This window comes from Crinia signifera, chromosome 6 (genome assembly GCF_055691185.1).
Source record: "Crinia signifera chromosome 6, ASM5569118v1, whole genome shotgun sequence".
NCBI lineage: Eukaryota > Metazoa > Chordata > Amphibia > Anura > Myobatrachidae > Crinia > Crinia signifera.
The window spans coordinates 118,729,578-118,756,064 of record NC_139222.1 but is presented as its reverse complement, the minus strand read 5'-3'; the positions used below and the strand labels follow the sequence as shown (position 1 = coordinate 118,756,064).

The window sequence follows — 26,487 nt, the reverse complement described above, 5'->3', positions numbered from 1 at the left end:
AGACACACACGCATAGCATATTCGTGTCACACGTGTTTGCAGTCATACTTTTTGCCACAGAGTGACCTTGCATTTGTGTGCTCTCGCTCCCACATTAGTAACAGGAGTGTTAAGAATAACAGCTTTTTCCCAGCAAACACTGCAGATCCTTGTCGTCAGGAATCTGGTCTATCCGGCTAGGTGAGGCATGTACACAGTGCACCTGGGCAAGGGGGGAGAGGAGGAGTGGCGAGGTCTCTGCACAGGTAACAGTGAGTGAATAGGAGAAAAGTTAATGGGTAGAGAACATGGTTGGATATAAAAAAATTGCAGTTGTGTCGTTTCGTATATATTTTACATGACAATTAATAAACAATGACATTTAAAAAGTATTTTTATTATATAAATTACCACTGCTGCCACTTAGCTCTAAACAAGTTCTAGGTAACATGTTGAAGCACTCAATTACTGATTACAGAGTCACAATCTAGACGGGTTGGGATTATTTGGTCTACAGCATGTTGGTCGACACCACTAGGTTGACATGGCTTTAGGTCGACAGGTCATGAGGTCGACACAAGCATTTGGTCGACAGTGTCTAGGTCGACAGTCAAAATGTCGACATGTAGTTTTTCACTGGTTTTGTTTTACCCGAATGTCAACACAGTTGACATGGACACAGTTTCAAGTGCACCGCATCCCCTTGCTGCGCTCGGCACACTATTTGGATCTCTAACCACGCCCTAGTGGATGGTAGGGCAAGAAATACCGCCGGTTGGCACATGTCGGCTCAAAAAACAGTGAAAAATCCATGTTGACCTTTTGACTGTCGACCCAATGCTTGCGTCGGCCTAATGACCTGTCGACCTATAGCCACCCATGTTGACCTTGACCCATGTTGACCTATCCCCATGTCGACCTAATGGTGTCGACCCAATGCTTGTCAACCATCATGCTGTAGACCAAATGACCGTATCCCAGCTAAAAAGCATTAACTAATCAAGCACTCTTAGCCTGTGTAGAGTGCGTTGGAGGAGGCAAAAAATCCAAAGAACAATATAGTATATACTGTTTCATTGCTAAATGTATGAAATCACATTTTGGCCCTCATTCTGGTTGACGCGGTAAACTGCGAGGCTCCCAGCTTACTAAATCCCAGAGTGCACACCCCATAGAATCCCCCCCCCCCCCACAGAGCTGTGTGTCAACCAGAATAACCTCCAAAGTGTGTACCCAGATTTACAACTAATACCCCTTTTAGACAAAAACGCCGGGTCGCACCCGGCTTTTTGGACCCTGGTTGAAGCCGGGTGTGACCCGGCGTTTAGGGGCATTTACACCGGAGGGGCTTAAACGCCCGCACCCCCCTCCCGCCCCTTCCCGGCGCTTGAAGATGACAGCGCGATGTCATCTTCAAGCGCCGATCGACGCCGCCGTACCCGGAACGCTGCTGGGGGCAGCCCAGCACTAAGGTAAGCTGCTAGGCTGCCCCCAGTCCCCGCACACACCCCCCCGCCATTGGACAGGAGGTGAATGGATGCCGCACACAGGCATCCGTTCACCTCCCTCCCCCGCTGCTGCTGTCTGCAGAGTATAGCAGACAGCAGCGCCGGCTGTCAGTGTCAGACTGACAATCCGTCCAACCTGCGGACGCTGCGGTCCGCAGGTTGGACGTTCCCCATTCATGTAAATGGGAGCCGGGTCATCCGACCCGGCGTTCCCATTTACACTGCCCTCTACCCAGGTCCTAGACGTGTTCTACCCAGGTCAGGACCTGGGTAGAAGTCCCGTGTAAAGGGATACGGCGTTAGGGATTTACACCGCCGAAGATCCGGGTCTGACCCGCCGCTGACCCGGATTTTTCAACGGTGTAAAAGGGGTATAACTGTATGCTCTGTTGCATTGATGAATCAATAGCCTTATGGCTGATTCATAATTGAACATGCCTGTTGTGCACTGTATCTTGCATAAATTCACACTGTGCTTTAGAAAGGGGAGCAGGCTAGTACGGGTGATGTATACACATTTACACTTATAACTTAAGAAACTGAACTGGTCTGTACTAGGGCATTCTCACATTGGGTCTGATTCAGACCTGATCACACAGCTTCTTATTTGCTGCAGCCAGCAATCGGGTAAATGAGAAATCACCAGAGTTTAATCCCACCTTTGGGGGTAATTCAGTTTTGTTCTGCACACTGCAAAGTATACATGCCTCAATTGAATTGCCCGTCGGCACTGCTAATGTGACTTGAGGACCAAGGTTGGGAATGCCTGCTCTAACACAGACATCTTCAGAACTGTCTCACATTTTGTTTTATTGCATGTTACTGGTTTATAGCATGCTCATTTTGTCTCCCTGGTTGCGTAGTTCTGTAGATAGGGAACAATATAAATAATGGATATAAATAAAATAATGTGTCATAAAATGTTAATACTCATCACTAAATAAAAATTGACACATGCTAGGGTGGCCAATCCCGGGATCAGGATCGGCGGGATCCCAGTATTTGGCCGCAAAAAGTCTGTGATTTTAATCGGAGCTTCCAATCCTGGCACTCGCTCAGACGTTGCCCGGCTGGTCCTGATTCCCGGCCTGCAGCACTGGGCAGTGTGATGGTCAGAGGTCACACTGCGCAGGCTGAACATCCACTCTGCCTGCCCACACCCACACTGTGACTGCGCTCACCACGCTTCGGGTTGGCGTTGATCGTGGGGTCGCGTTAACAATGGGGGGGGGCATTTGACCCATCAGGGTTGTGAAACAATAAAAATTGGGGTCTGGGGGCCATTTAACATTGGGGCCAATGTAAAATCGGGTCTCAGGGACCATTTCACATTGATTCCAATGTAAAAATCACATTGTACGCATCACATGCGGTTTGGTTGCATGCGATGCGATCGACGCAATTTTTTTGGACCCGATGGATACAATCTTGATCGCAGGCGCCGTGCTAGGAAATAAGTACCTTATATTTTAATGAGGTATCTTGAGGTCAGGACCCAGGTGAGGAAACAAAATGGATTTATGTTGTATAAACACATCATACACACGAAATGCACACAAATATATTTTATGAAACAAGTTTGTGTACTATCTTAGGCACTGAATTTGGATGCAAATCAATCATTTTCTTGCACATATTTAGTGTCAGTTACATATCATGTCCCCAGTAGTGCCAGTTACATATCATGTCCCCAGTAGTGCCAGTTACATATCATGACCCCAGTAGTGCCAGTTACATATCATGACCCCAGTAGTGCCAGTTACAGAAGTCCCCAGTAGTGCCCGTTACATATCATGTCCCCAGTAGTGCCCGTTACATATCATGTCCCCAGTAGTGCCCGTTACATATCATGTCCCCAGTAGTGCCCGTTACATATCATGACCCCAGTAGTGCCAGTTACATATAATGTCCCTAGTATTGCTTTTAGCAATTAAAAAAAGTAGAAAAATACATTCTGGAAATGATGGTTTTCTGAATAATTTGGATAACAGATATCCAGATAAGCAATACACAACCTGTAGTGCTTTTTATTATCTGGTCAATAAAAACTCGTGATCTAGACATCTTCACACACCAACAGACAAACTCACACCCTCACTAAATATATTCTACATTTACAATCCATTTGCTAATACTCAATCTCTCAAGTTATAATGCCATAATTATTACAGGCAAATAGAAATAAAAAGGATGAACTCGCACACTAACCACAGACAGTGCACACTGAAGGTCATTCAGATGTGTAGATAGTGTAGTTTTTCGCTGCTTGTTTCTTGGAAGCAGCAGTGATAGCACTGTATAGTAATGCAGCTGGACTTGTCTATTAGAAATAGACACTTCCTGCTGCAGTACCGTTCCTACCTTCATCCCAAGACAAGATCTTTTTCTGACGAATCCATGCTAAGCCTTACTTATCACCTTCTCCTGTTTGACTAATAGGTTCAAGAGAGAACCAAGAGAAAAGAAAACTCTATTTGGGGGCACCCTTATGTCCTAAAGGAATATATGTTATATAACTATTCTTAATACATAACTTTTATTTATAATTTATTAAAATCAAGACCACCTTTTATTTAGTAATTATCTCACTTATTGCGAAATATTTCGGCACATCTCAGCAATCCATAATTTGCTGTCCTTATAAAAAATGACCATCATATATCAGCCACTTATCACCAGAAATTGGGTGTTTGTGTGGTTAAATCATCGGTCATCAATTTTTCTTTACCGTCTCTATGTGTACGTTTGTTATCAATTAGCACCTGGATCTTAAAAGATGAGGGAAAGATAGTGTCAGCCCTATGTGGGGATAATTCACTTCTGCTTTTCACCTTTCATGTTAATCAACAGAGGAAAGGGAATGAGAGAGTGGGTTTCCCCAGGGTTATGACTGAGAGATAGGTTAAGTAGTTAGCTGTAGTGCCGACAGTTCATTCTGATGCCCCTGTTGCCATATAGGCATTGCAGGGTGCTTCTCTAATGAGATATAGTCAGCCTTTCAGCTTGCTACGAAATGATTAAAGGAATAGTGACCAAATCATTTGTATAGGAGGTATGTATAAGTGGTCAGCCCTACCGGAAAAACTCCACTTCTGCTTTTCTCCCTCTTATTAAAAAATAGCGGAGAAAGAATGAGAGAGTGGTGTCCTCCTGGGTTATGACCGAATTCAGATTATATGGTTGATTGCAGTGCTGTCAATTACATCACAGGTAACCCTGATACTGTATGAGCATTGCAGGATACATTCCTGAAATCATTGGCAGCTCTCATATCAACCATGAAGCAAGGTATAGTACATAGTAGAAGAGTTGGAGGGAGAATAAGATACAATTACATCCTCAGTCCTAGTTATGCTAACTGCAACACCAAAACCAACAATTGCTACTTAAAAATAACTTCTGACCACTTCCTATTAAAAGTTAATAACAATGTAACCTGTTTTCCCAATACTGACCCTAAATACTTCTATTCAGCTGTCTAGCCTATCTATATTCCCCTACTGATGTATTTTGTGTTTTATCATTTTTTACACTAGAGACATGGATAGTTTTTCTTGATGATTAACATATCATAACAGACCATATATCATGCATATTTTTTACAATGAATTTGCTTATAGATTTCACACAGGCGACAGCATATGAAATACAATTTTTACCTTATTAGGAGACAAATATCAGTTCAAGGTATTTGGTTTTTACCAGTAACTGTACTGCTTATCGAGCAGTCAGAACCGTTGACACTGTGTCGACATCAGAGGCTACTGACAATCACCTGATTTTCGCTACACATGGAGCAATTTTACAATAAATTTGCTTATAGATTCCACACAGGCGACAGCAAATGAAAAAAACACAGTTTTTACCTTATTAAGAGACAACTGTCAGTTCAAGGTATTTTGTGTTTGCCAGTAACTGTACTGCTTGTCAAGCAGTCAGAACTGTTGACACCATGTCGACACCAGGGGCTGCTGATAGTCACCTGATTTTCACTTCATATGGAACAATCACATAAATATACACTGTGTCGACTTCCTCCCCACTTTGCTTACACAGCCTTTCTATGCATGGGAGGTAGGAATCGTTTGGATTGCTAAGCGCTCTATTGGAGTCACATACTCCTAACAAGATACGTGAGCAAATTTTCCCAACCTGTGTGTGTTACAGTACAGAAAGGGGGGCACCAGTATAATCCACCTGGTTATTCCCCACTCTGCTCAATATGATAGTGTCCAAATCAAATTTCATCCGTCCCCTATGCCTCCAAACATTGTATTATAATATTAGGTGTTCGGCATTAATCCACCTGTCGTGCCCAATGCACACTCCCACTGAGCATAGACACCGCAGGTGTATGCCGATATCACCCCCAGTTACAAGATGTGACAGAGGTTGGACCGCCCGGGTGTCCGCACCACCCTGCGGGTGCTTTTAGCTGGACACTCCGGCGTCCCCCCTTGTTACCTTAACCACACCGATATGCGTCTCCCCGGCTGTCCGCCTGCGGCTTCTCTGGATTGCACCTGGTTCCGATACCTGCGGTCACGTGTGTGCACCACGTGACCCGCTGCTACTGACGTACGTTTCGCAAATAGCTTTCTCAAAGTTGTGCATGTGTCCTGCCTAGTCCTAGCGTCCACCTATTTATAGGTGTTTTTGTCCAATTGCAGGCTGACTATTTTTAACTACTTCGGTGTTGTCTCATATCGTTTCAATTGCCATTCCTTTTGAGCTCTCATTTATCACCAGTTCTTATTTTATTTTATTAGATAGTTTTTTATACTGGTTTTCAATGAACAAAATGCATATATGACAAAAAATGTCATAATGTGGAATCGTTATATTGACGATATCTTTATGATCTGGGAGGGTGAGAAGGAAGAACTTGTCTCCTTTATACATACTCTTAACTCAAATGACCTCAACTTACGTCTAACTTATATTATAAGTCAGAAGGAAATTCCGTTTCTGGACCTCATGATACACCAAAACGAAGAAGGGATGATAGCCACAAGACTGTACCGAAAAGAAACGGCAACAAATACACTCCTACACCAGACCAGCTCACACTTCCCCCCGACGGTGGAGAATATTCCTAAGGGAGAGTTTCTCCGCCTAAGGAGGAACTGCTCTGACGAACTGGAGTTTAGAACAATGAGCAAAGAAAGCTATTTGCGAAACGTACGTCAGTAGCAGCGGGTCACGTGGTGCACACACGTGACCGCAGGTATCGGAACCAGGTGCAATCCAGAGAAGCCGCAGGCGGACAGCCGGGGAGACGCATATCGGTGTGGTTAAGGTAACAAGGGGGGACGCCGGAGTGTCCAGCTAAAAGCACCCGCAGGGTGGTGCGGACACCCGGGCGGTCCAACCTCTGTCACATCTTGTAACTGGGGGTGATATCGGCATACACCTGCGGTGTCTATGCTCAGTGGGAGTGTGCATTGGGCACGACAGGTGGATTAATGCCGAACACCTAATATTATAATACAATGTTTGGAGGCATAGGGGACGGATGAAATTTGATTTGGACACTATCATATTGAGCAGAGTGGGGAATAACCAGGTGGATTATACTGGTGCCCCCCTTTCTGTACTGTAACACACACAGGTTGGGAAAATTTGCTCACGTATCTTGTTAGGAGTATGTGACTCCAATAGAGCGCTTAGCAATCTAAACGATTCCTACCTCCCATGCATAGAAAGGCTGTGTAAGCAAAGTGGGGAGGAAGTCGACACAGTGTATATTTATGTGATTGTTCCATATGAAGTGAAAATCAGGTGACTATCAGCAGCCCCTGGTGTCGACATGGTGTCAACAGTTCTGACTGCTTGACAAGCAGTACAGTTACTGGCAAACACAAAATACCTTGAACTGACAGTTGTCTCTTAATAAGGTAAAAACTGTGTTTTTTTCATTTGCTGTCGCCTGTGTGGAATCTATAAGCAAATTTATTGTAAAATTGCTCCATGTGTAGCGAAAATCAGGTGATTGTCAGTAGCCTCTGATGTCGACACAGTGTCAACGGTTCTGACTGCTCGATAAGCAGTACAGTTACTGGTAAAAACCAAATACCTTGAACTGATATTTGTCTCCTAATAAGGTAAAAATTGTATTTCATATGCTGTCGCCTGTGTGAAATCTATAAGCAAATTCATTGTAAAAAATATGCATGATATATGGTCTGTTATGATATGTTAATCATCAAGAAAAACTATCCATGTCTCTAGTGTAAAAAATGATAAAACACAAAATACATCAGTAGGGGAATATAGATAGGCTAGACAGCTGAATAGAAGTATTTAGGGTCAGTATTGGGAAAACAGGTTACATTGTTATTAACTTTTAATAGGAAGTGGTCAGAAGTTATTTTTAAGTAGCAATTGTTGGTTTTGGTGTTGCAGTTAGCATAACTAGGACTGAGGATGTAATTGTATCTTATTCTCCCTCCAACTCTTCTACTATGTACTATACCTTGCTTCATGGTTGATATGAGAGCTGCCAATGATTTCAGGAATGTATCCTGCAATGCTCATACAGTATCAGGGTTACCTGTGATGTAATTGACAGCACTGCAATCAACCATATAATCTGAATTCGGTCATAACCCAGGAGGACACCACTCTCTCATTCTTTCTCCGCTATTTTTTAATAAGAGGGAGAAAAGCAGAAGTGGAGTTTTTCCGGTAGGGCTGACCACTTATACATACCTCCTATACAAATGATTTGGTCACTATTCCTTTAATCATTTCGTAGCAAGCTGAAAGGCTGACTATATCTCATTAGAGAAGCACCCTGCAATGCCTATATGGCAACAGGGGCATCAGAATGAACTGTCGGCACTACAGCTAACTACTTAACCTATCTCTCAGTCATAACCCTGGGGAAACCCACTCTCTCATTCCCTTTCCTCTGTTGATTAACATGAAAGGTGAAAAGCAGAAGTGAATTATCCCCACATAGGGCTGACACTATCTTTCCCTCATCTTTTAAGATCCAGGTGCTAATTGATAACAAACGTACACATAGAGACGGTAAAGAAAAATTGATGACCGATGATTTAACCACACAAACACCCAATTTCTGGTGATAAGTGGCTGATATATGATGGTCATTTTTTATAAGGACAGCAAATTATGGATTGCTGAGATGTGCCGAAATATTTCGCAATAAGTGAGATAATTACTAAATAAAAGGTGGTCTTGATTTTAATAAATTATAAATAAAAGTTATGTATTAAGAATAGTTATATAACATATATTCCTTTAGGACATAAGGGTGCCCCCAAATAGAGTTTTCTTTTCTCTTGGTTCTCTCTTGAACCTATTAGTCATACATGACCTGTCCAAAACTCGGGGTGCACCACTGACTGTCACCGAAAAAAACCCAAGGGACATGCTCCAAGGGCTGTGGTGACTAATTGGAGATTACAAACTCCATCAGTCAGTAGTCCTAAAGGATACAGATTAATAACCACAAATTATAGAATTAATCCAATAAAGTACATAACAGACTGGTGCGATCCCCATTCCCCTGTCCCCTTCCCTTTTTGTATATACACCTTCTCCTGTTCTAAGAAATTTTGGATACTTTGGGAGGTATTCAATGTTGGGTCACAGCTGTCGAGCTGGCCCGACAGCTGTGACCCTGTCCCGGTCTCAGTCTGCTCGACCGAGAATTTGTAGGTGGGGTTCAATGAGATGGGGGAGTTGCTGTGAGCTGCAGCCGTGAATTGGCGAACTGCAGCTGGGAGCTCGTCAATTACCAACTGTTCTCGGCATATCGAGCTTGACTGCTTGTGAATTCAGGCTTGTTCTGCCGAGATCCCCTGTTCAATGCTGTCAGGGAAGACAGCATTGAATAGGGCCCCGTAGCCATCTCCCCCGTAGGGAGATGGCTGCGGAAGATTGAATATCCCCCTATCTCTTATTATTCCTTCTAATATTTTCCTCACAATGGACATAAGGCTGACCAGTCTATAAATTTCAGGGTTAGATTTCTTCCTTTTCTTCCATATTGGTACTACGTTAGCTATGCGCCAGTCTCTTGGTACTGTCCCCAAGAGAATTGATAAATTGAATATCATATATAATGGTAGTGCTATGGCAGAACTAAATTATTTTAGTATCCTAGGGCAGGGGTTCCCACTCTTTTTTGAATCACTGCACCCTAGACTATCAGATTTTTTTCATGGAACCCCTAGACCCCCCAAAAATCAATTAGTTTGGGTTTATATGCCATTCTTAGAGTCAGTTATGTGGTAAAGGGCAGGATTTGCTTCTGTTTGTACACATTTTATGATTGGCAGCCACCAGCACTGGTTTTGCTCATAAATAATTAACCATTAATAATTTGAGTTGGTCCTGGACCACCAACCCAGGGCATGTGTCCCGAGGCACCCCAGGGAGCCACGGCACACAGTTTGGGAACCACTGTCCTAGGGTGTATTTCATCCAGCCCAGGAGATTTGTTACTATTTACTTTCTATAATCTTTTTTTTTTTTATATCCTCACTCAAACATACAATTTTGGAGCAATCCAGAACCGAGCATTCAGTCCATGCGAGAAGCTCCGAAGATTATTCCCTTGTAAATAAAGAAGCAAACAATTCATTGAATATTTCAGCTTTGTCTTTTTCTTCTATTACCAGGGTACCCTGCTTATTTTTTAGCGGCCCAATATTTTACTTCCTTTTCTGTTTCACGTTCATTTAACTGTAGAATTATTTGGGATTACATTTGTTATCTGCAGCTATCTTTTGTTCTGTATCTAATTTAGCCATTTTTACATTTCTTATTACATGATTGGGTGTCCCATCCTGTTTAAACTCTTTGAATGCCCTCCTTTTTTTAACCATTTCTAATTTAACTTTTGTTCCTTTATTTACCCAAGGAAAACATTTCTCAGCACCCTCCTGCAGTATTTTTTAAAACGTTTGCCACATTTTAGAAGTATCCATACCTCTAAATAATTATTTCCAGTTTATAGCCTTTAAGGACTCCTCAAACTTACCAAAGTTTGCTTTTCTGAAATTTAAGGACCTTGTTGCTCCAATAAAATTATCATATACCCCTTTCCCATTGCAGCTCTTAAATGGTATATTGTTGTTTTTTTAGCCTTTTTAAATGGGTAGAGCTGCAGTGGGAAAGTGCCAGGGTTCATTACCCGTTTAACAAAACGGCATTTGTTAAACAGGTAAAAAGCAGTGTCCTAACTGTTTCAGACCCATTTTTTTGGCAGTGGGAACGGGTCTGAAACGGTATCCCCTGATACCTGCCCTGTGCCCTCCCCTGGTACCTGCCCTGTGCCCCTCCGCTGGTACTTACCTGCGTGGGGGATCCGGGCAGCGGGTTCGCGCATTGCTGGGGAGGCAGCGGATGGACCCCGCTGCACCACCAGCACCAACAGCACTGTGTCCAGCATCCATCAGCCGCAGGGAGGGACCCGAAGTACCGTGCCCATGCCGGACCCCACTGCCTCCCCAGCAATACGCAAACCCCGCTGCCCTGATCCCCTACGCAGGTAAGTACCAGGGGAGGGGTGTGTGTGTGCAGGGCAGGTACCAGGGGAGGGGGGGGGTATATTACTGGTTAATTACCGTTTTGTACCTTTCACAACGGGTTCAATGTGAAAGGTACAAAAACGGTAATTACCCAGTAATATATCGTTTACCACATGTAATGTGAAAGGGGTTAAAAACTGCTTTGACCCGTTTAAAGAAACGTTTCGAAAACCGGGTCAAAGCAAGTGTGGCAGTGGGAAAGCTTTAGTTAAAACTGAAATCAAATGTAATCAATTTGTGCTCACTGTTCTTTAATGTCTCCCTTAGGGTAATGTTAGTAAGACTATCCCCATTGTTGCTAATCAAGAGATTCAGGATATTATTATTTCTGGGTTGATTTTCAATAAATTGATACAAATATTGATCATTCAGTACATCCAATAAAACATTTCCCTTAGCAGTACTACTTGACCTATCTTTCCAATTTATTTTTGGGTAATATATTGGGAGGTTTATAATACAATTAGTTTTTTAGCCCCTTTTTTGTTACCTGTGATTTCTACCCATACTGATTCTACTGACTCAATTGAGTTATCATATATTTCTTCCCTTATGTATGGTTTTAAGGATGGTTTAACATATAAACATACCCCTCCCCCCCCCCCCCCCCTTCTACCTAATCTACATTTTTTTTAAAAGACTATGGGCCAGATTCTCTAAGCTTCAAAAGTGATAAAATGGAGAGTGATAAACAGCCAGCCAATCAGCTTCTATCTGCCATGTCACAGACTGTGTTTGAAAAATGTCAGACAGAAGCTGATTGGCTGGCTGTTTATCACTCTCCATTTTATCACTTTTGAAGCTTAGAGAATCTGTCCCTATAACCTTCCATGTTAGCCTCCCACTCATGTGATTCCTCCCACCAAGTTTCGGTAATACTGTACCTATGAGATCAAAATCTTCTTCCAAAGCTAGGGTCTCTAGTTCCCCCATTTTTCTAGGTAAACTCCTAGCATTTATATAAATACATTTCAGATCTCGTTTTTCCTTTACCCTCATCGTGTTACCCGCCACATTTGCAGAAGGTTCCTGAAATGGTAAATTCGTATTGTGAATAATACTTATGTTTGGTTGTGTGATTCTCATAGATCTTTCGAATGTCTTGCTCCTCTCTTTTATTCTTCCCCTTGCTTCATCTACAATGTAGCTGCCTTTGCCCTCCAGACTGCCCTCATTTATTGGTTTACAGTTTCTAACTATTTCTTAAATGAAGGTGGTACTGTATTGTGTATGGTCCACTATTTATTAGAAGATGCCATATAAAATTGTGCCACAATTTTCACGGCACTTGAATTTTGGAAAGTGTCCTGCTGAAGTCCACTAAAGGCCTTTTTGCATTGCATTTTTGCATGACTAAACCTCTTGGGTGCAATCAATGCAAAAAAACAATAAGGCACCCAAACAATTGCCTATTGCTCATCTAAAGTGACGTGCAATATGCAATTATGTTTACCCATTAAATTCCCCCCTAGATTCGTAAAATATTTGTTAATTATTGTACTAGGTACAGTGAAACACGCTGCAGACTTTGCACACATTTGTGAGTACAGATAAAACTTTACAATTACAATTTACTTGATCTCAAACATTTATTTTATGCTAATGACCGATCAATGCATAGTCATCAGTCCAAGAGTTTTGGAAGGCTCAAAGATCACTTTTTCTTACTACATTACATTTTATTGGTCCCCAGTAGTGTCAGTTACATATCATATCCCCAGTAGTGCCAGTTACATATCATGTCCCCAGTAGTGCCAGTTATACATCATGTCCCCAGTAGTGCCAGTTACATGTCAAATCCCCAGTAGTGCCAGTTACACATCATGTTTTGGATTTCAGTATCATCTGTATGCGGGTGATACTCAGCTCCACCTATCCTCCCCGGACCTGTCCCCATCTGTATTGAGCCGAGTCTCTGAATGCCTTTCTACTGTTTCATCCTAGATGTCATCTCGCCACCTCAAACTTAATATTTCAAATACAGTATTAATTATATTTCCGCAAATAAATAGTAGTTACCAATCTGATATCTCTATTGCTGTGGAGAAGATGACAATTACTCCTACCTCTCAAGCTCGCTGCCTAGGTGTTATCCTTGACTCTGAACTTTCCTTTGTCTCAAAATCATGCCACATGCACCTAAAAAACATATTCAAAAGTCGCCCTTACCTTACACAAGACACTGCAAAAACTCTAATCCATGCTCTCATCATCTCACGCATTGATTATTGCAATAGTCTCCTTATTGGCCTTCCCCAATACAGACTCTCACAACTACAGTCCATCCTGAATGCAGCTGTGAGGCTAATCTTCCTAGCCAGACGTTCATTGTCTGCAAAGCTACTCTGTCAGTCACTTCATTGGTTACCTGTATTCTACCGTATTCAATACAAAGTTATTTTACTTACACACAAAGCCATAAACCAAACTACACCAACATACATCTGTTCTCTTATCTCAAAATATCTTCCAACTGACCTCTACGCTCCTCCCAAGATCTGTGTCTCTCATCCACACTCATTACTCGCTCCCATTCCAGATTGCAGGACTTTCTTCGGGCTGTACCCACTCTGTGGAATGCCCTCCCAAGCACAATAAGACTCTCCTCCAGTCTCCAAATGCTTATGTGTGCTATGAAAACTCATCTCTTTAGGCAAGCTTATCAAATTCCAGAACCAGTCACAGAACCTTGCATTCTGGTGGAATCGATGCAATAAAGAATACAGTATCTATCCTTATGTATCAATGCCTATTTCCCTATAGATTGTAAGCTTGCGAGCAGGGCCCTCCTACCTTTTGACTGTCTGTAAATACCCTGTTTGTTGTACCACTATCTCCTTTTGTAAAGCGCAATGGAATACGCATAATTTCCCCAGTAGTGCCAGTTACATATTATGCCCCCAGTAGTGCCAGTTACATATCACGTCCCCAGTAGTGCCAGTTACATATTATGCCCCCAGTAGTGCCAGTTACATATCATTTCCCCAGTAGTGCCAGTTACAGATGTGCCCAGTAAGTTTTTAGAAAAAAGAAAAATATAGGTATGGTCCACTTATTTCTCCAAGGTGATTAATGAAAGTCAAAAGAGTAATTAATTGGAAAGAACATCTGAAGTTAAACTATTGAGGAAGATGGGGGGTGCTATGACTTAACTATGCAATCATTCTAGAATTTTTTTTTTTTTTTTTGAAATCAGTGAATTTGGAGTTCTGGGCCCAAAAAATAAAAGCAACAATGTTAAATGTAAAACCTTGCACTTCACTAATCAGCACTGAAGCCATGTGTACCCATCTGGTATGTCAGAACCTGGGTAAACATTGAGCAATGTTAATAATGGACGATTGCTGTTCTGTCCATTATTAACATGTATGGTGTTGCTAGGTCTGATGTGCAGTACATTAAATCTTATATGGTCACAAATGACAACCGGAGTGTGCATATAGCACATACACTCTGTATGATATGCCAGTCTGATCCAGATGACATAACCCTGCGTACCCAGCTTGAGCTACCCTGGCAATCTGTAGGCGAAAGGTCATGCGTAATGCTGAAACACACACACAACTAAAATTTTTAGCAAGCTCTACCTAAGGTGAATACAGGAATATATAAGAATTATGTAGCACTTCTGTAATACTAGTCTGTAACCATTTCTGTATTAGCTACTCCTGTAATTGCCAGTTGACTTTGGTATATTTCCCTGTCGGCTCCATGACTTGCTAATTGGCTGTCAGGCAGCAAGTGACAGCTCATTTGAAAAATATGGCTGGAAAATGTATCTAACCTTATAAAGAGAAGTTGCCCATAGCAACTATTTAGCTTTTAGCTAGTATTTATCATGTACATTCTACAAACCCACAGGTATAATTTAATGCAATCTCTCTGTTCTTTACATATTGTAATACATTTTCCCAAAAGTTCCTTGAAACAGAATAAAGTCCATATCTATTTATTGCAATAAGCAGTAGAAAATGAGAATGGTCCTATATATCATAAAAGGATACAGCAGAACAATTATTAGTACACTAGTTAAAAGTAAAAATGACAACTTCTGCAATGTACTTTTACTTTGAGCTGTGACAGTTTTTACTTTACTTTACTTTTTGAGCTGGGACATTTATTAGCTCACAAAATCTCCACCCCACCCCTAGTACCCATTGGCTTCAGCTAAGTCACATTGCTTGGTCCTCGATAGGTGGAAGTGTAATGCACATTTGCAGACTAACCATCGCACATGCACAGGCAAAAGTACAATTGAATTTAAAAAAATGAATGGTGTCATCATGGTTGGGAACATAATGCTGGTAGTCAGGATCCCAACAGTAGAATCCCAATGATCAGAATACTGATGTATCCTGTTGGGCATTCTAATCCTAATCCTTACCCACCTCTCCCATAGTCTAACCCTAACTGTCCCCTTCATCATCCTAACCCAGTGGTTCCCAACAGGTGGAGCTAATTATGTCACCTATGATTCTGTGTGAAGACCTGGAAAACGTGCACGGTTGGGGGTACTTGAGGACCAGGGTTGGTACCCACTGTCCTAACCCTAATAGTCCTCTACCCCTCTAACCCTAAAACTAACCCAAAGGGGTGTATTTTCTAAGATGGGAGTTCTATTGCAGATGGGATGTTGCACATAGCAACCAATCGGAATCTACTTATTTATTTAGCCAATAGCAACAACTCATCTCCAATAGAACTTTAGTAAATAAACCCCTAATAATCACCAACGGGTTTATCAGCCATGTGACTATAGTATAATAGCATATATTGCTGTACTTATTGACCTCCATCTGTGACTACATATGTTGTACCACACACTATTACAGAAAGGTGTAACTGGGATGTGCCTGGATTATTTACAGTTAGCTGCATTACCTCCTACAGTTTACATGTAACCTTCCCCCTCCAATTGTTGAAGCCCTGTGGGGGCGGCTCTGAGCAGTTATTTTGCAAGGGCTTATTCTGCACTTTCACAGTCCTGGCCGAACAATTGTGTAGGAGATGTGAGCGGGAGGATCAGAATGCTATGGAGTCATTTGAAGTGTTAAAACTGTATTGATCTGGTATTGAGGCTGGTGGTTAGGAGACATACAGACATACAGTGCCAATACACCTTTATAATACCATTACGTCACAGTTCACTTGTGACAATAGAATTTAACTTCATTTTTATTGAATGAGCACTAGTTCAAAGCTTTACTTACTAGATGTAATGTATGTCCTAAATGAATATAACAGACCATCATCTCTGTATTTACAATTTCTATATATTTAACAATTACATTTGTCCAGATACAAATGATAATTTCTTGCATGTAATTCCGGTTTCTGTATGGAAATCACATATTCTGAGTGGATCCCATTAGTATAAGGCATAGTTACCTACCCTCCTGCATTCTGCAGGAGACTCCATGAAATAACAGCAATCTCCCTCTCTGCCTCATTAGTCTAGCAATCTCCCTCATTTCACCTCACCCACATTACACTGTTACATTTTTTGGGAAAAAAGGAATGAGAGATAGATACATTTAGATTGAATCATCAGCACCATTTCCCAGCACTGTAGCAAGTATAGTATCTCTTACCAACTGCTTTGGGGCTCCTCTACATTTGGATATAAGTCATTTTACAAGATTCCTCTCAGATGTAGCAGTACACACCCACGCTTCTAGGTGCCACGTTCACAATCTATTTTCACAATCTGTCCATACATGGAACTAGACACGCCCTTTGGATGGAGCATGACACGCTCTTTAAATAGGGCGCTGTGCAAAATTCTATTACCAACTATAATCTCCCTGAAACTAGTTATCAAAAGTAGGCAAGTATGATATAAGGAAACAATTCAAATAATTTCTATAAAACATCCACAAATATATCATAAAAGCCATTTCAGTCTTGAATTAAATATATGTCTAGGGTGTAATAAATATTTATTGAGGTATAATTAACTAAGCTACGTAAAAATTGCATTCATGTATTGTTGCATTTCAGTTGTTCTATTGAATGAATATAGTGCATTATAATAAATGAAATCCCTAACACTCTGTATTATCATTCCTAACGCTGCACAATTCATATTCCTTTGGCTAGGATGAATATGTATTTCTGTAATTACCATCTCCCTGCATGTAAATCACAATTATGCGCGCATAATTTATAAAGCACTACAGATAAATCACGTTTCTTTGTAAATTTCAGAGAATTGTCTATAAGCAACCGCTCAGCTTCTGATCTACAATTCACCTGGCTAACAATTAAGCGAAAATTTGTATCTATATTTTCTGTCAATATAATTATTCATGTTTGGTTTTAGAGCTCATACCACAGTTCTGCTCTCTTCTGTGCTGTGATTTACAGTCCAACTACAGGTGGAGCCCCACAGTTTTACCTTACGTAAATTATATATTATTCACACCATTTCCCATTTATTTTACTAACACCTTCTTGTTTAGTATAGTCTTTTAGAGAATAGGAAAACGGAGCTATAACATTAGAATATAGAATTCTGGGACTTTATTTATTTATTAACAGTTTCTTATGTAGCGCAGCATATTCCGTTGCGCTTTACAAAGGGGACAGTGATACAACAAAACAGGGTATTTACAGACAGACAAAATGTAGGAGGGCCCTGCTCGCAAGCTTACAATCTATAGACTTGTATTTTCTTTGACCTTAAAATGATATCACTGTTATCGAGAGTAGATCTAGTAGAACATAATTAGCTGTGGGCTACATGCTTAGCAACAATCAGTTTCAGAAGTAACCCCCAGCACACCCTTGAAATTACTCTTTGTTGCCAACATGTAACATCATCTGCATACATACATTGTTTTCACGAGGACATGTAAAGAAAATTCTAAACCGTGCACCATTGTACATAAATGTCAGTATTCTTTGTCCAGACAGAAAAAGTAAGAAAGCCCTTATCTCAGTCGCAGCTTGATTGTAATTTGTGAAAACAAACCACAGACACAAAATATATTTCTAATATACAAAAAGAATTAGCAGGTAATGTTTTAAGGGTTTTATTTTATTTTGTAATCTTGCAAGGTAAATTATGTTTTTGCATATCACAATGGTGGTAAATGGGTAATTAGTAATCAATTTGTAATACTGGTAACAGCGCTAAAGTATATTGGGGGTTATTCTAGTCCATTCTTTCTGACAAAATCCTTCTTACATGGACAAAACCATGTGCACTGCGGGTGGGGCAGATGTAACTTGTGCAGAGAGAATTAGATTTGGGTGGGGTTTTTCTTCAAAGTGAGATCTATATTGAAGTGTAAAATCATGCAGTCAGTATTTTCCCTGCACAGAAACAAAATAACTCGCCCAAATCTAATTCTCTCTGCACATGTTACATCTGCCCCCCTGCAGTGCACATGGTTTTGTCCATCTAAGAAGGATTTTGTCAGAAAGAGTGAACTCGAATAAGGCCCATTGTTTGGTGATGTCTTTGTGTGTCAGGATTCATGGTATGTCTTTTTTACGCTCTTTTTTCAGCGTCCTGGGATGATTCCTGGAGGTCGGATGCCAGGACCGAGCATGCCAATTGGCTCACCCATGCTCCCAGGATACAGTGCCGGTTCTCCAATGCGAACTGGAATGAACCCTATGTTTATGGAGCCATTTAGAAAAAGACTTCTAAATGCACAAGGACTCCCTCCTGCACCCAACCAGAGGAGAGGGTGAGTTATTGGGCATGTCGAACTGCTGACTTTTGTTATTGGTTACTGATAATGCGTTAAGTTACAGTATAATCAGTTTTAGTTTTTGTAATGTATTAAATGTTCTTATTTCAGAATGAAGAGAAGGAAAATGGCTGACAAGGTTCTACCACAGAGGGTAGGTTGTTGTCTATTATTTTGGTTTATCTTGAACAATTTAAGCAACTGCCTCTATTCCTCATTATCCATTTCTAGTTCTTAAAACTGGAAAGCTTGGCAAAATAAAGTGATTTGATATGAAGACAAAGTGCAAACATTTAAAGGATAATGCCCAAAACTGAAAATTTAATTTGATGTGGCACACAAAAATATATGTAGGGTCACTGTTCCTGGCTTCAAATGGTCCTGAAGAGGTGGGGGAACTAATTTCCCTTTGCCACCTAATTCTACCCCCTCTCCTCCCTCATTAGGCAGAGAGTGGGCCATTAGAAGTGTTTTGGGCACCTCCTGTAATCTATAATGCTTTTCTGTTTTACTGTGCAAGGTGGAGGTTGAACTAGTTCTACCTCACCATTATAGGTGGTGGAACTCAGTTCCATTCCGTTCTCCCACACTTTAAACCCTGCACTGTGCTGCTTAGTTGAACATGTCAGGGGTCCTGCTGGATTGGGAATACACAAGACCCCAGATTATTAAAGTTAATCATAATAAGATAATTTACTGAACTGCCTCCACACCTTACCTTCCGTTATTAGGTGCTATTAACCATTTTCCTAGAGCACAAATCTATTTAATAATGAGGCTCATACGGCTATATTTTACCCTTCAGAGTTTCACAATCTCCCCCATTATTGTCCAGGTTTTAAGGATATTGATCAAGATGATTAAATCAGATTGATCAAGGTACCGATTATGTCACCTTCTCAAGCATAGATATCTCTAAAACTTGGAATGTAATGGCAAAGTCTAGGATATTCTTCAAAAGAAAAACAAATGCCTGGTTGCCGTGGTTTAATTCACATCTTCACCTCTGAGCAGTGTTAGTAAATACTTTTCACTGACACAGGGAAATGATCATCATATTTTATTCATAAGGTGGTACAGAACTACAGCTGTGAACAGTCAGTAACAAATCAATCAATATACAGATAATGCACAGAAACAGGACAAGGACAAACAAAGTGACGGTAGAGGTGCACACTGGTGACAAAGTGTAGGGAGGGCCCTGCTTCTGCGAGCTTACAATACTAATAATGAATGTTATTAACCTTTTCGGTTTCCTCTTTTATCTTTTAAGATCCGAGAGCTTGTCCCAGAGTCACAGGCATACATGGATCTCTTGGCTTTTGAACGGAAATTAGATCAGACAATTGCCAGGAAGAGAATGGAAATTCAGGATGCTATCAAGAAACCTCTAACTGTATGATCGGTGATAATATTTTTTGCTTAATAAAACTATAGAAAACTAGGCTGGACACTCACATATTAGTGTTTTTGTTTCCATATTAACAATGACCTTTTTGAACAATTACATCAGTACATTTAAGGCAGTCATTTTTCTAGTTCAACCATTTATATTGAGATCATTCCCCAAAACACAGAGCAATCACTTCACGCGCACGCACACAGGTATAACAATATTGATTCTGGAAATCTATATTTTATCTTTCTTTTTGCAGTGTGTGTTGGAGAGCTGGTTGTGATTATAATGCATGCACTGAATGATTTCCACTGAAGATGATTTGATTCTAAATTGATGTGCCCAATTTCATTTGATTGTATTAGATTAGAGCAATTCCAAAGTGTTCTATAGCAAAATGGATGGTTAGATTGACACATGTATGACCACCTTTAAATATTGGATGACCTATCTAGACTTCGATCAAATCTTAAAAACGACGTGGCAGAGAAGAGTTCCAGAGCTGCTCTGTAATAATAATGTAGTGTATATGATGTTATTTGGAAACAGCAATTTCTTTACTTTTAACTAAAGGAATATAGAATTTTTTTATGAGCATTATTTTTGCAAACTGACTTGCCAGTAAGAAGTAATCAGACTCTTGCAGCTGGATTACCATCCAGTCTGTGTTTCCCTTCTAAAGATTTGTACAGACGGTGCGAGGGCAGGGCGATTTTGACTTGAGACAATTTTGGCTAAGAACATGGACGATTTTGACTAAGGCCAATTTGGCCATAGGCCAAATACACGGTTTAGTCAAAATTGTCTTGCCTGCACTGTCTATTTTGCCGTACGTTGCTATTGCCTGCAGGGGAAAAGCCCTGTACACACGGTGCAATCCTGGCTAACTTACTTGGCAATTTTAAATATCTACTCAAAATTGCTTAGCACATTGCGCCGTGTGTACGTGGTTTTAGTCCTACTACAGTGGAAATACCATGTGAGCCTGAGGCTATAAAGGGGTGTTGTATGTCAATGTGTGTTTGTTGTATTTGTGGGTATCTTTCTTAATGTATCTACAGTATTATACTTATTCAAATCTTGTTCCCTAACCAACCAGAGTCATTCAAAATAATCCACTGTGGGACCCATCACGTTGCAATATTACTCTGAAAGTGGGTGGATCCTATGAATTGTCTTCATATGTACTTATCTCGTAGGAGAATAAAATGGGTACTTGTTTCCTAGCACGGCGCCGATCGTATGCCTCAATTAGTGGTATGCGATGGGACCCGATTTTCGGGTCCTAAGAGCCGCACTGTACAATTTTAAAATCGCATCGCATGCCCACTATCCACGTCGGCGTGGAGTTGAAGTTATATAGTGTGGCGAGCCCGAAACGTGGGGAGCGCACGCGGAAAACATGTGAAGTTCTCTGCGTCCCCTCGCGGGGATTGCTGCGCTCGCCACGCTTTATAAGATCAACTACACGCCGACATGGATAGTGGGGGTATGAAAAGGTTGGAGGACGCGTACCGCCGCCCCTCGCGGGCTCGCTACGCTCACCACACTTCGGGTTGGCGTTAATAGTGGCGGTGGCGTTAAAAATGGGGGTGCATATAACATAGTAATCACCCATCAGGGTGCATGTACAATTAAATCATTGTTTTGATCGCATCGCATGTGATCTGGTCGCATTCGATGCGATCAAAACGATGTAATAAAATTAAAATCGTGGGCGCCATGCTAGGAAACAAGTAACATAAAATGTATTTCTTGGTTTCACATAAAACTCCTAAACACAGAAGTTTCAATATCATGGATGTTGTATTACTACTTATCAATTCATATGGCTTTTCTTCTTGACTAAGGGCCTGATTCAGATCCAATCGGTACTGCGTGCATTCGGTGACCATTGAAAGATGTGGGCGGTTACCCGAGCCATGCGAATGGATGTTTATGCAAAACATCCATTCGCAGCTGTTCGGGCGAAGCCGCACTTTGAGGGGGGGGGGGGTCTTTCGCCGGTCAGGGTTTGGTGGACTCGCAAGCCTTGCGAATCAACCTGAATAAACCACTAAAACACAATTTGAAGAAAGGCTTATTTAAACCCTCTGGTACTTGTGTACTTTCACAGCTCCCATCGCATGCCATTGCATGCCAAATGTAGTGGCATGTGATGGGATGCGATTTTTGCAGTTTTTAAGCATTTTTTTTTTTTAAATCGCATGTGATTTTTAACAGAAATGCATCCAAATGCATTGAAATTAGTATCAAACATGTTCAATGGCCCCCAAATGTCATTTTTGAGGCTGTACCACCCCCACTATCAACGCGAACCCGAAGCGTGGCGAGCGCAGCGAGGGGCGGCGGTACGCGTCCTACGACCTTTTCATACCCCCAACTAGTTGAGAATAGAAAGTGCCGAGCGCAGGCGAGCCCCGCGAGGGGACGCGGACACCTGTGAAGCCCGCGAGGGGACGCGTATACCTGTGAAGGTATCCGTGTCCGCTCGCCACGCTTCGGGCTTGGTGGCTCGCTGCGCTCGCCACACTTTCTTTTCTCAACTCCACGCCGACGTGGATAGTGGGGGTATGAAAAGGTCGTAGGATGCGTACCGCCGCCCCTCGCGGGCTCACTGCGCTCGCCACGCTTCGGGTTTGCGTTGATAGTGGGGGTGGTACAGCCTCAAAAATTACATTTGGGGGCCATTGAACATGTTTGATACTAATTTCAATGCATTTGGATTCATTTCTGTTAAAAATTGCATGCGATTTTTTACTATACGATGGACATCGTGGGAGCCGTGATTGTACACAAGTACCAACCCTCTTGCTTGATGCAAGTAGAATGAGGTTTAATTATAACATGACCAATGGATGGTGCTGTATTGTTACTGTTTATGAAAAAAGAACCCAATAAGACAATGGTCATGGACAATGGTCGCTGTCACGGCCTCTTTAAAATGCTTGAGGTGATAAATATTTGTAATGAAAAATATATGCAGCTCTCACCATGTCTGAGATAAACTTTATCAGGAATCTTTTTTCTTCACAGCAAAAGCGTAAGCTAAGGATATATATATCTAATACTTACACTCCGGGAAAACCTGACGGAGCCGAAGCAGAGAGAGTCAACTCCTGGGAGCTGCGGGTTGAAGGAAAGTTGCTAGAAGATGTAAGTAAGAGTCATCATACTCCTCCTTGAGATGTTGATTGGGATTGGTGGTCATTTTGGACGTTGATGCCTTGAGAGCAATATGGTTGCAATATAGATTGCACATAGAGTATTGTGTTTGGCAATATAGAGTTAATGGGGTGGGGAGGTGGTTCCACTGGAGTCTATGTAATAGGTTGTTTGTGTGAATGTAGTTTCAGTCCAGATAATACCGATTGTGGGGTGACAAGTGTGGCAATAATGAATGTATTGAAATTGTATTTTACAGCCCAATAAGCAAAAAAGAAAGTTTTCCTCATTCTTTAAAAGCCTAGTTATTGAGCTGGATAAGGACTTGTATGGGCCAGACAACCACTTGGTGGAGGTGAGTAAAATAAATCACTGAAAGGAATTATAACAACCTTGCGTAATGACAGACTATTCCAGAGGTTCCCAAATGCAGTATTCAAGGCACCCTAATGGTGCAGGTTTTAAAGATATGATATGACTGAGATACTAATTAAGTTTCCTGTGGCCATGCATGGATATACTTAAAACCTGGACAGTAAGAGTGCCTTGAGAACCATATTTGGGAACCGCTGAACTACTGTACAACCATTAAAGATCTCTTGCCATCAACACACACAATGGAGGCAATCATGAAAATTGGGTCAGCCCACAAAATTATAATGTATCCTAGGAGTACACTAGGAACCAGTGACATCTAGTAATGAGGCACAGCAATGTGTGACGAGTTCTTAATAGGCTTGACTGAATACTGTTTCTTCCCATTGTTTATAGGTGACAAGTGCACTTTAAACTATCATTTTTCTTTTGCAGTGGCACAGGATGGCCACCACTCAGGAGACAGATGGGTTTCAGGTGAAACGCCCTGGAGATATGAATGTAAAGTGCACCCTACTTCTAATGTTGGATCATCAGGTAAGTGCACAGAGACATACGCCTCCCAAGTCTAGGTTTAGTTTGGTCTGTTGGTTTTCTGTTGTGGCTGGTATAGAAAATACAAATAGAGTGGTGTGGACCAAACCACCTGTAATTGGGGAAAAAGACAGGCATTCTACAATTACAGCTGGTTAGGTCCACAGCACTCTATTTTTATTTTACGGTAGCAGTGTAGGCGGGCAGAAATCAGATTATTGATGATATTTACGGCCGTTTGTATCTCCGTTCCACTTTTGCAGCCTCCCCAATATAAATTGGACACACGCCTTGCCCGACTTTTGGGTGTTCACACTCAGACCCGTGCTAACATCATGCAAGCTCTGTGGCTCTACATTAAAAACAACAAGTTACAGGACAGCCACGAAAAGGAGTACATCAACTGCAATCGCTACTTCAGACAGGTAGGAGGAATCTCACACTTTAAGAAATCTATTACTTTCTGTTACTCTACCATTGGTGAGGGAACCAGACTTTGGACTTTATAGACAAGTCCCAGTCTATTCACTTTGTACACCTCGTATTTAGCTGCTGTCTGCACTTGACCTTCAGTGTTCTTCAACTTGACAAGACCACCACTTCGGGAAGGGGTTAAACACCATGCGCTGCTTATTGGATACAAAATTAAAGATGTACCTTGCTGAATAAAATGTACGCTTAACACACTTAGGTGCAGATTTATAAATCTTGGAGAAGAGATAAACTGGAGATAAAGTGGAGAAAAGGTAAAAGGAGATAAAGCACAGCCAATCAGCTGTGTTTGAAAAAGACAGTTGGGAGGTGATTGGCTGGTGCTTTATCTCCTTTTACCTTTTCTCCGCTTTATCTCCAGTTTATCTCTTCTCCAAGCTTAATAAATCTGCCCCTATGTAACTTTAAATTTTATATAAGAAATAACATATATATAAACAATACAGTACATAAAATAATGTAATACACACATATAAAATACACATGTAGCATAAAATGTCAATCTAATATTCTAGCACGTTTGCAGGAATACTCCATTAATTGATCGGTATATGAAATCAAGATGAACTTTGTTAAGCAAGCTTTAGTTAGTAGAAGCAGTTGGTTGATAAAGCACAAGGCCAAATTAGCATGTAAACAGTCCACGCATACAGTAAGTAGAGTCAGAAGGCCAATTTGTGCGTTAACACAGCAATGTATATTGAAGTAAATGATATTTGCATAGCTCACCCTCCAATAAGGTTGTGAATGAGGGGGCGCAGGGGAGGTCGATGGAGCAGAGGCTCAACCCAGCACAGGAGGCAGTGGTGATGATCCCGGGAGTAACGCCAATGATGGATGAACGGCAGCCAGGCAACTGCCTCTAATCGCTTGCAGTGTGAGTGTACAGATCTCTGCCGAGTAGGGCGGCTCGCGTGGAGAAGAAACCAGACGACAAACCAGCTGATGGATGGAACACAGGAGTGCAGATGTACAGCGGAAGTGACGTCAACGCTTTTCGTTTCTATAGCAACCAGAAACTTTTTCAAGACCACCACTTCCCCTAATATTCCTCACAGTCCTCCATCAGTTGTTTCTGATCTGTGATCAAATCTGGTTTTCCTTCCTTTATTAAGTCTTTTTTTTCCTTTCTTCCACAGATATTTAACTGTATGCGAATGAGATTCTCAGAAATTCCCATGAAGTTGGCAAGTCTGTTGCAGCACCCAGACCCCATTATAATTAACCACACAATTAGGTAGGTGCTGATCATCACATATTCCACTAAGAGTTAAGGGATTATTTTGTAATATAAAAACACTTTATCTGATTAGACATAACTAGGGATGCCAATCCCATGGCATTTTGTGGTGCGGCCTGGGAGGGAAGGCGGTGAACCGGGCGGGTGGGCGATGGAGCCGGTCGGACAGACGATGGATCCAGGCTGGGTGGGCGGGCTGAAGGTGACAGGATGAATTTGAATGATACTGGTACAGAATCTGCTTACATTAATGTGTTCCTTTCCTCACCTTAGTGTTGACCCAAATGATCAGAAGAAGACAGCGTGTTATGATATTGAAGTTGAAGTGGATGACCCATTAAAATCCCAAATGAGTAACTTTCTTCAATCCACTACCAACCAGCAAGAGATTGCTAACCTGGATATCAAGGTTAGACTCACTTTCCCGGCCACTAGTCCACAACCAGAAACCCATTGGCGAAATAATTTGGCCCTTAATTGACAATCTCCAACCTGCGGTTACGCATCCTCTGTGTTTCTTTAAATCATCATGCCC

The 26,487-nt window shown here is 41.5% G+C and overlaps 1 protein-coding gene across 2 annotated transcripts in view; it reads left to right on the top strand.

The window, feature by feature from the left end:
* Positions 1-26,487, top strand: part of SMARCD2 (SWI/SNF related BAF chromatin remodeling complex subunit D2) — a 39,234-nt gene that overhangs the window by 5,962 nt on the left and 6,785 nt on the right. The window contains exons 1-10 of one of the 2 annotated variants that reach the window (XM_083146948.1): positions 30-180; positions 18,563-18,747; positions 18,862-18,904; positions 20,024-20,146; positions 23,183-23,302; positions 23,571-23,666; positions 24,122-24,223; positions 24,484-24,645; positions 25,852-25,949; positions 26,226-26,361. In XM_083146948.1, the coding sequence (XP_083003074.1) occupies positions 18,572-18,747; positions 18,862-18,904; positions 20,024-20,146; positions 23,183-23,302; positions 23,571-23,666; positions 24,122-24,223; positions 24,484-24,645; positions 25,852-25,949; positions 26,226-26,361 (1,056 nt within the window). In that variant the 5' untranslated portion in view covers positions 30-180; positions 18,563-18,571. Of the gene's footprint in view, positions 1-29; positions 181-18,562; positions 18,748-18,861; positions 18,905-20,023; positions 20,147-23,182; positions 23,303-23,570; positions 23,667-24,121; positions 24,224-24,483; positions 24,646-25,851; positions 25,950-26,225; positions 26,362-26,487 lie in introns of those variants that run through there. The other variant, XM_083146946.1, reaches the window with a different exon arrangement.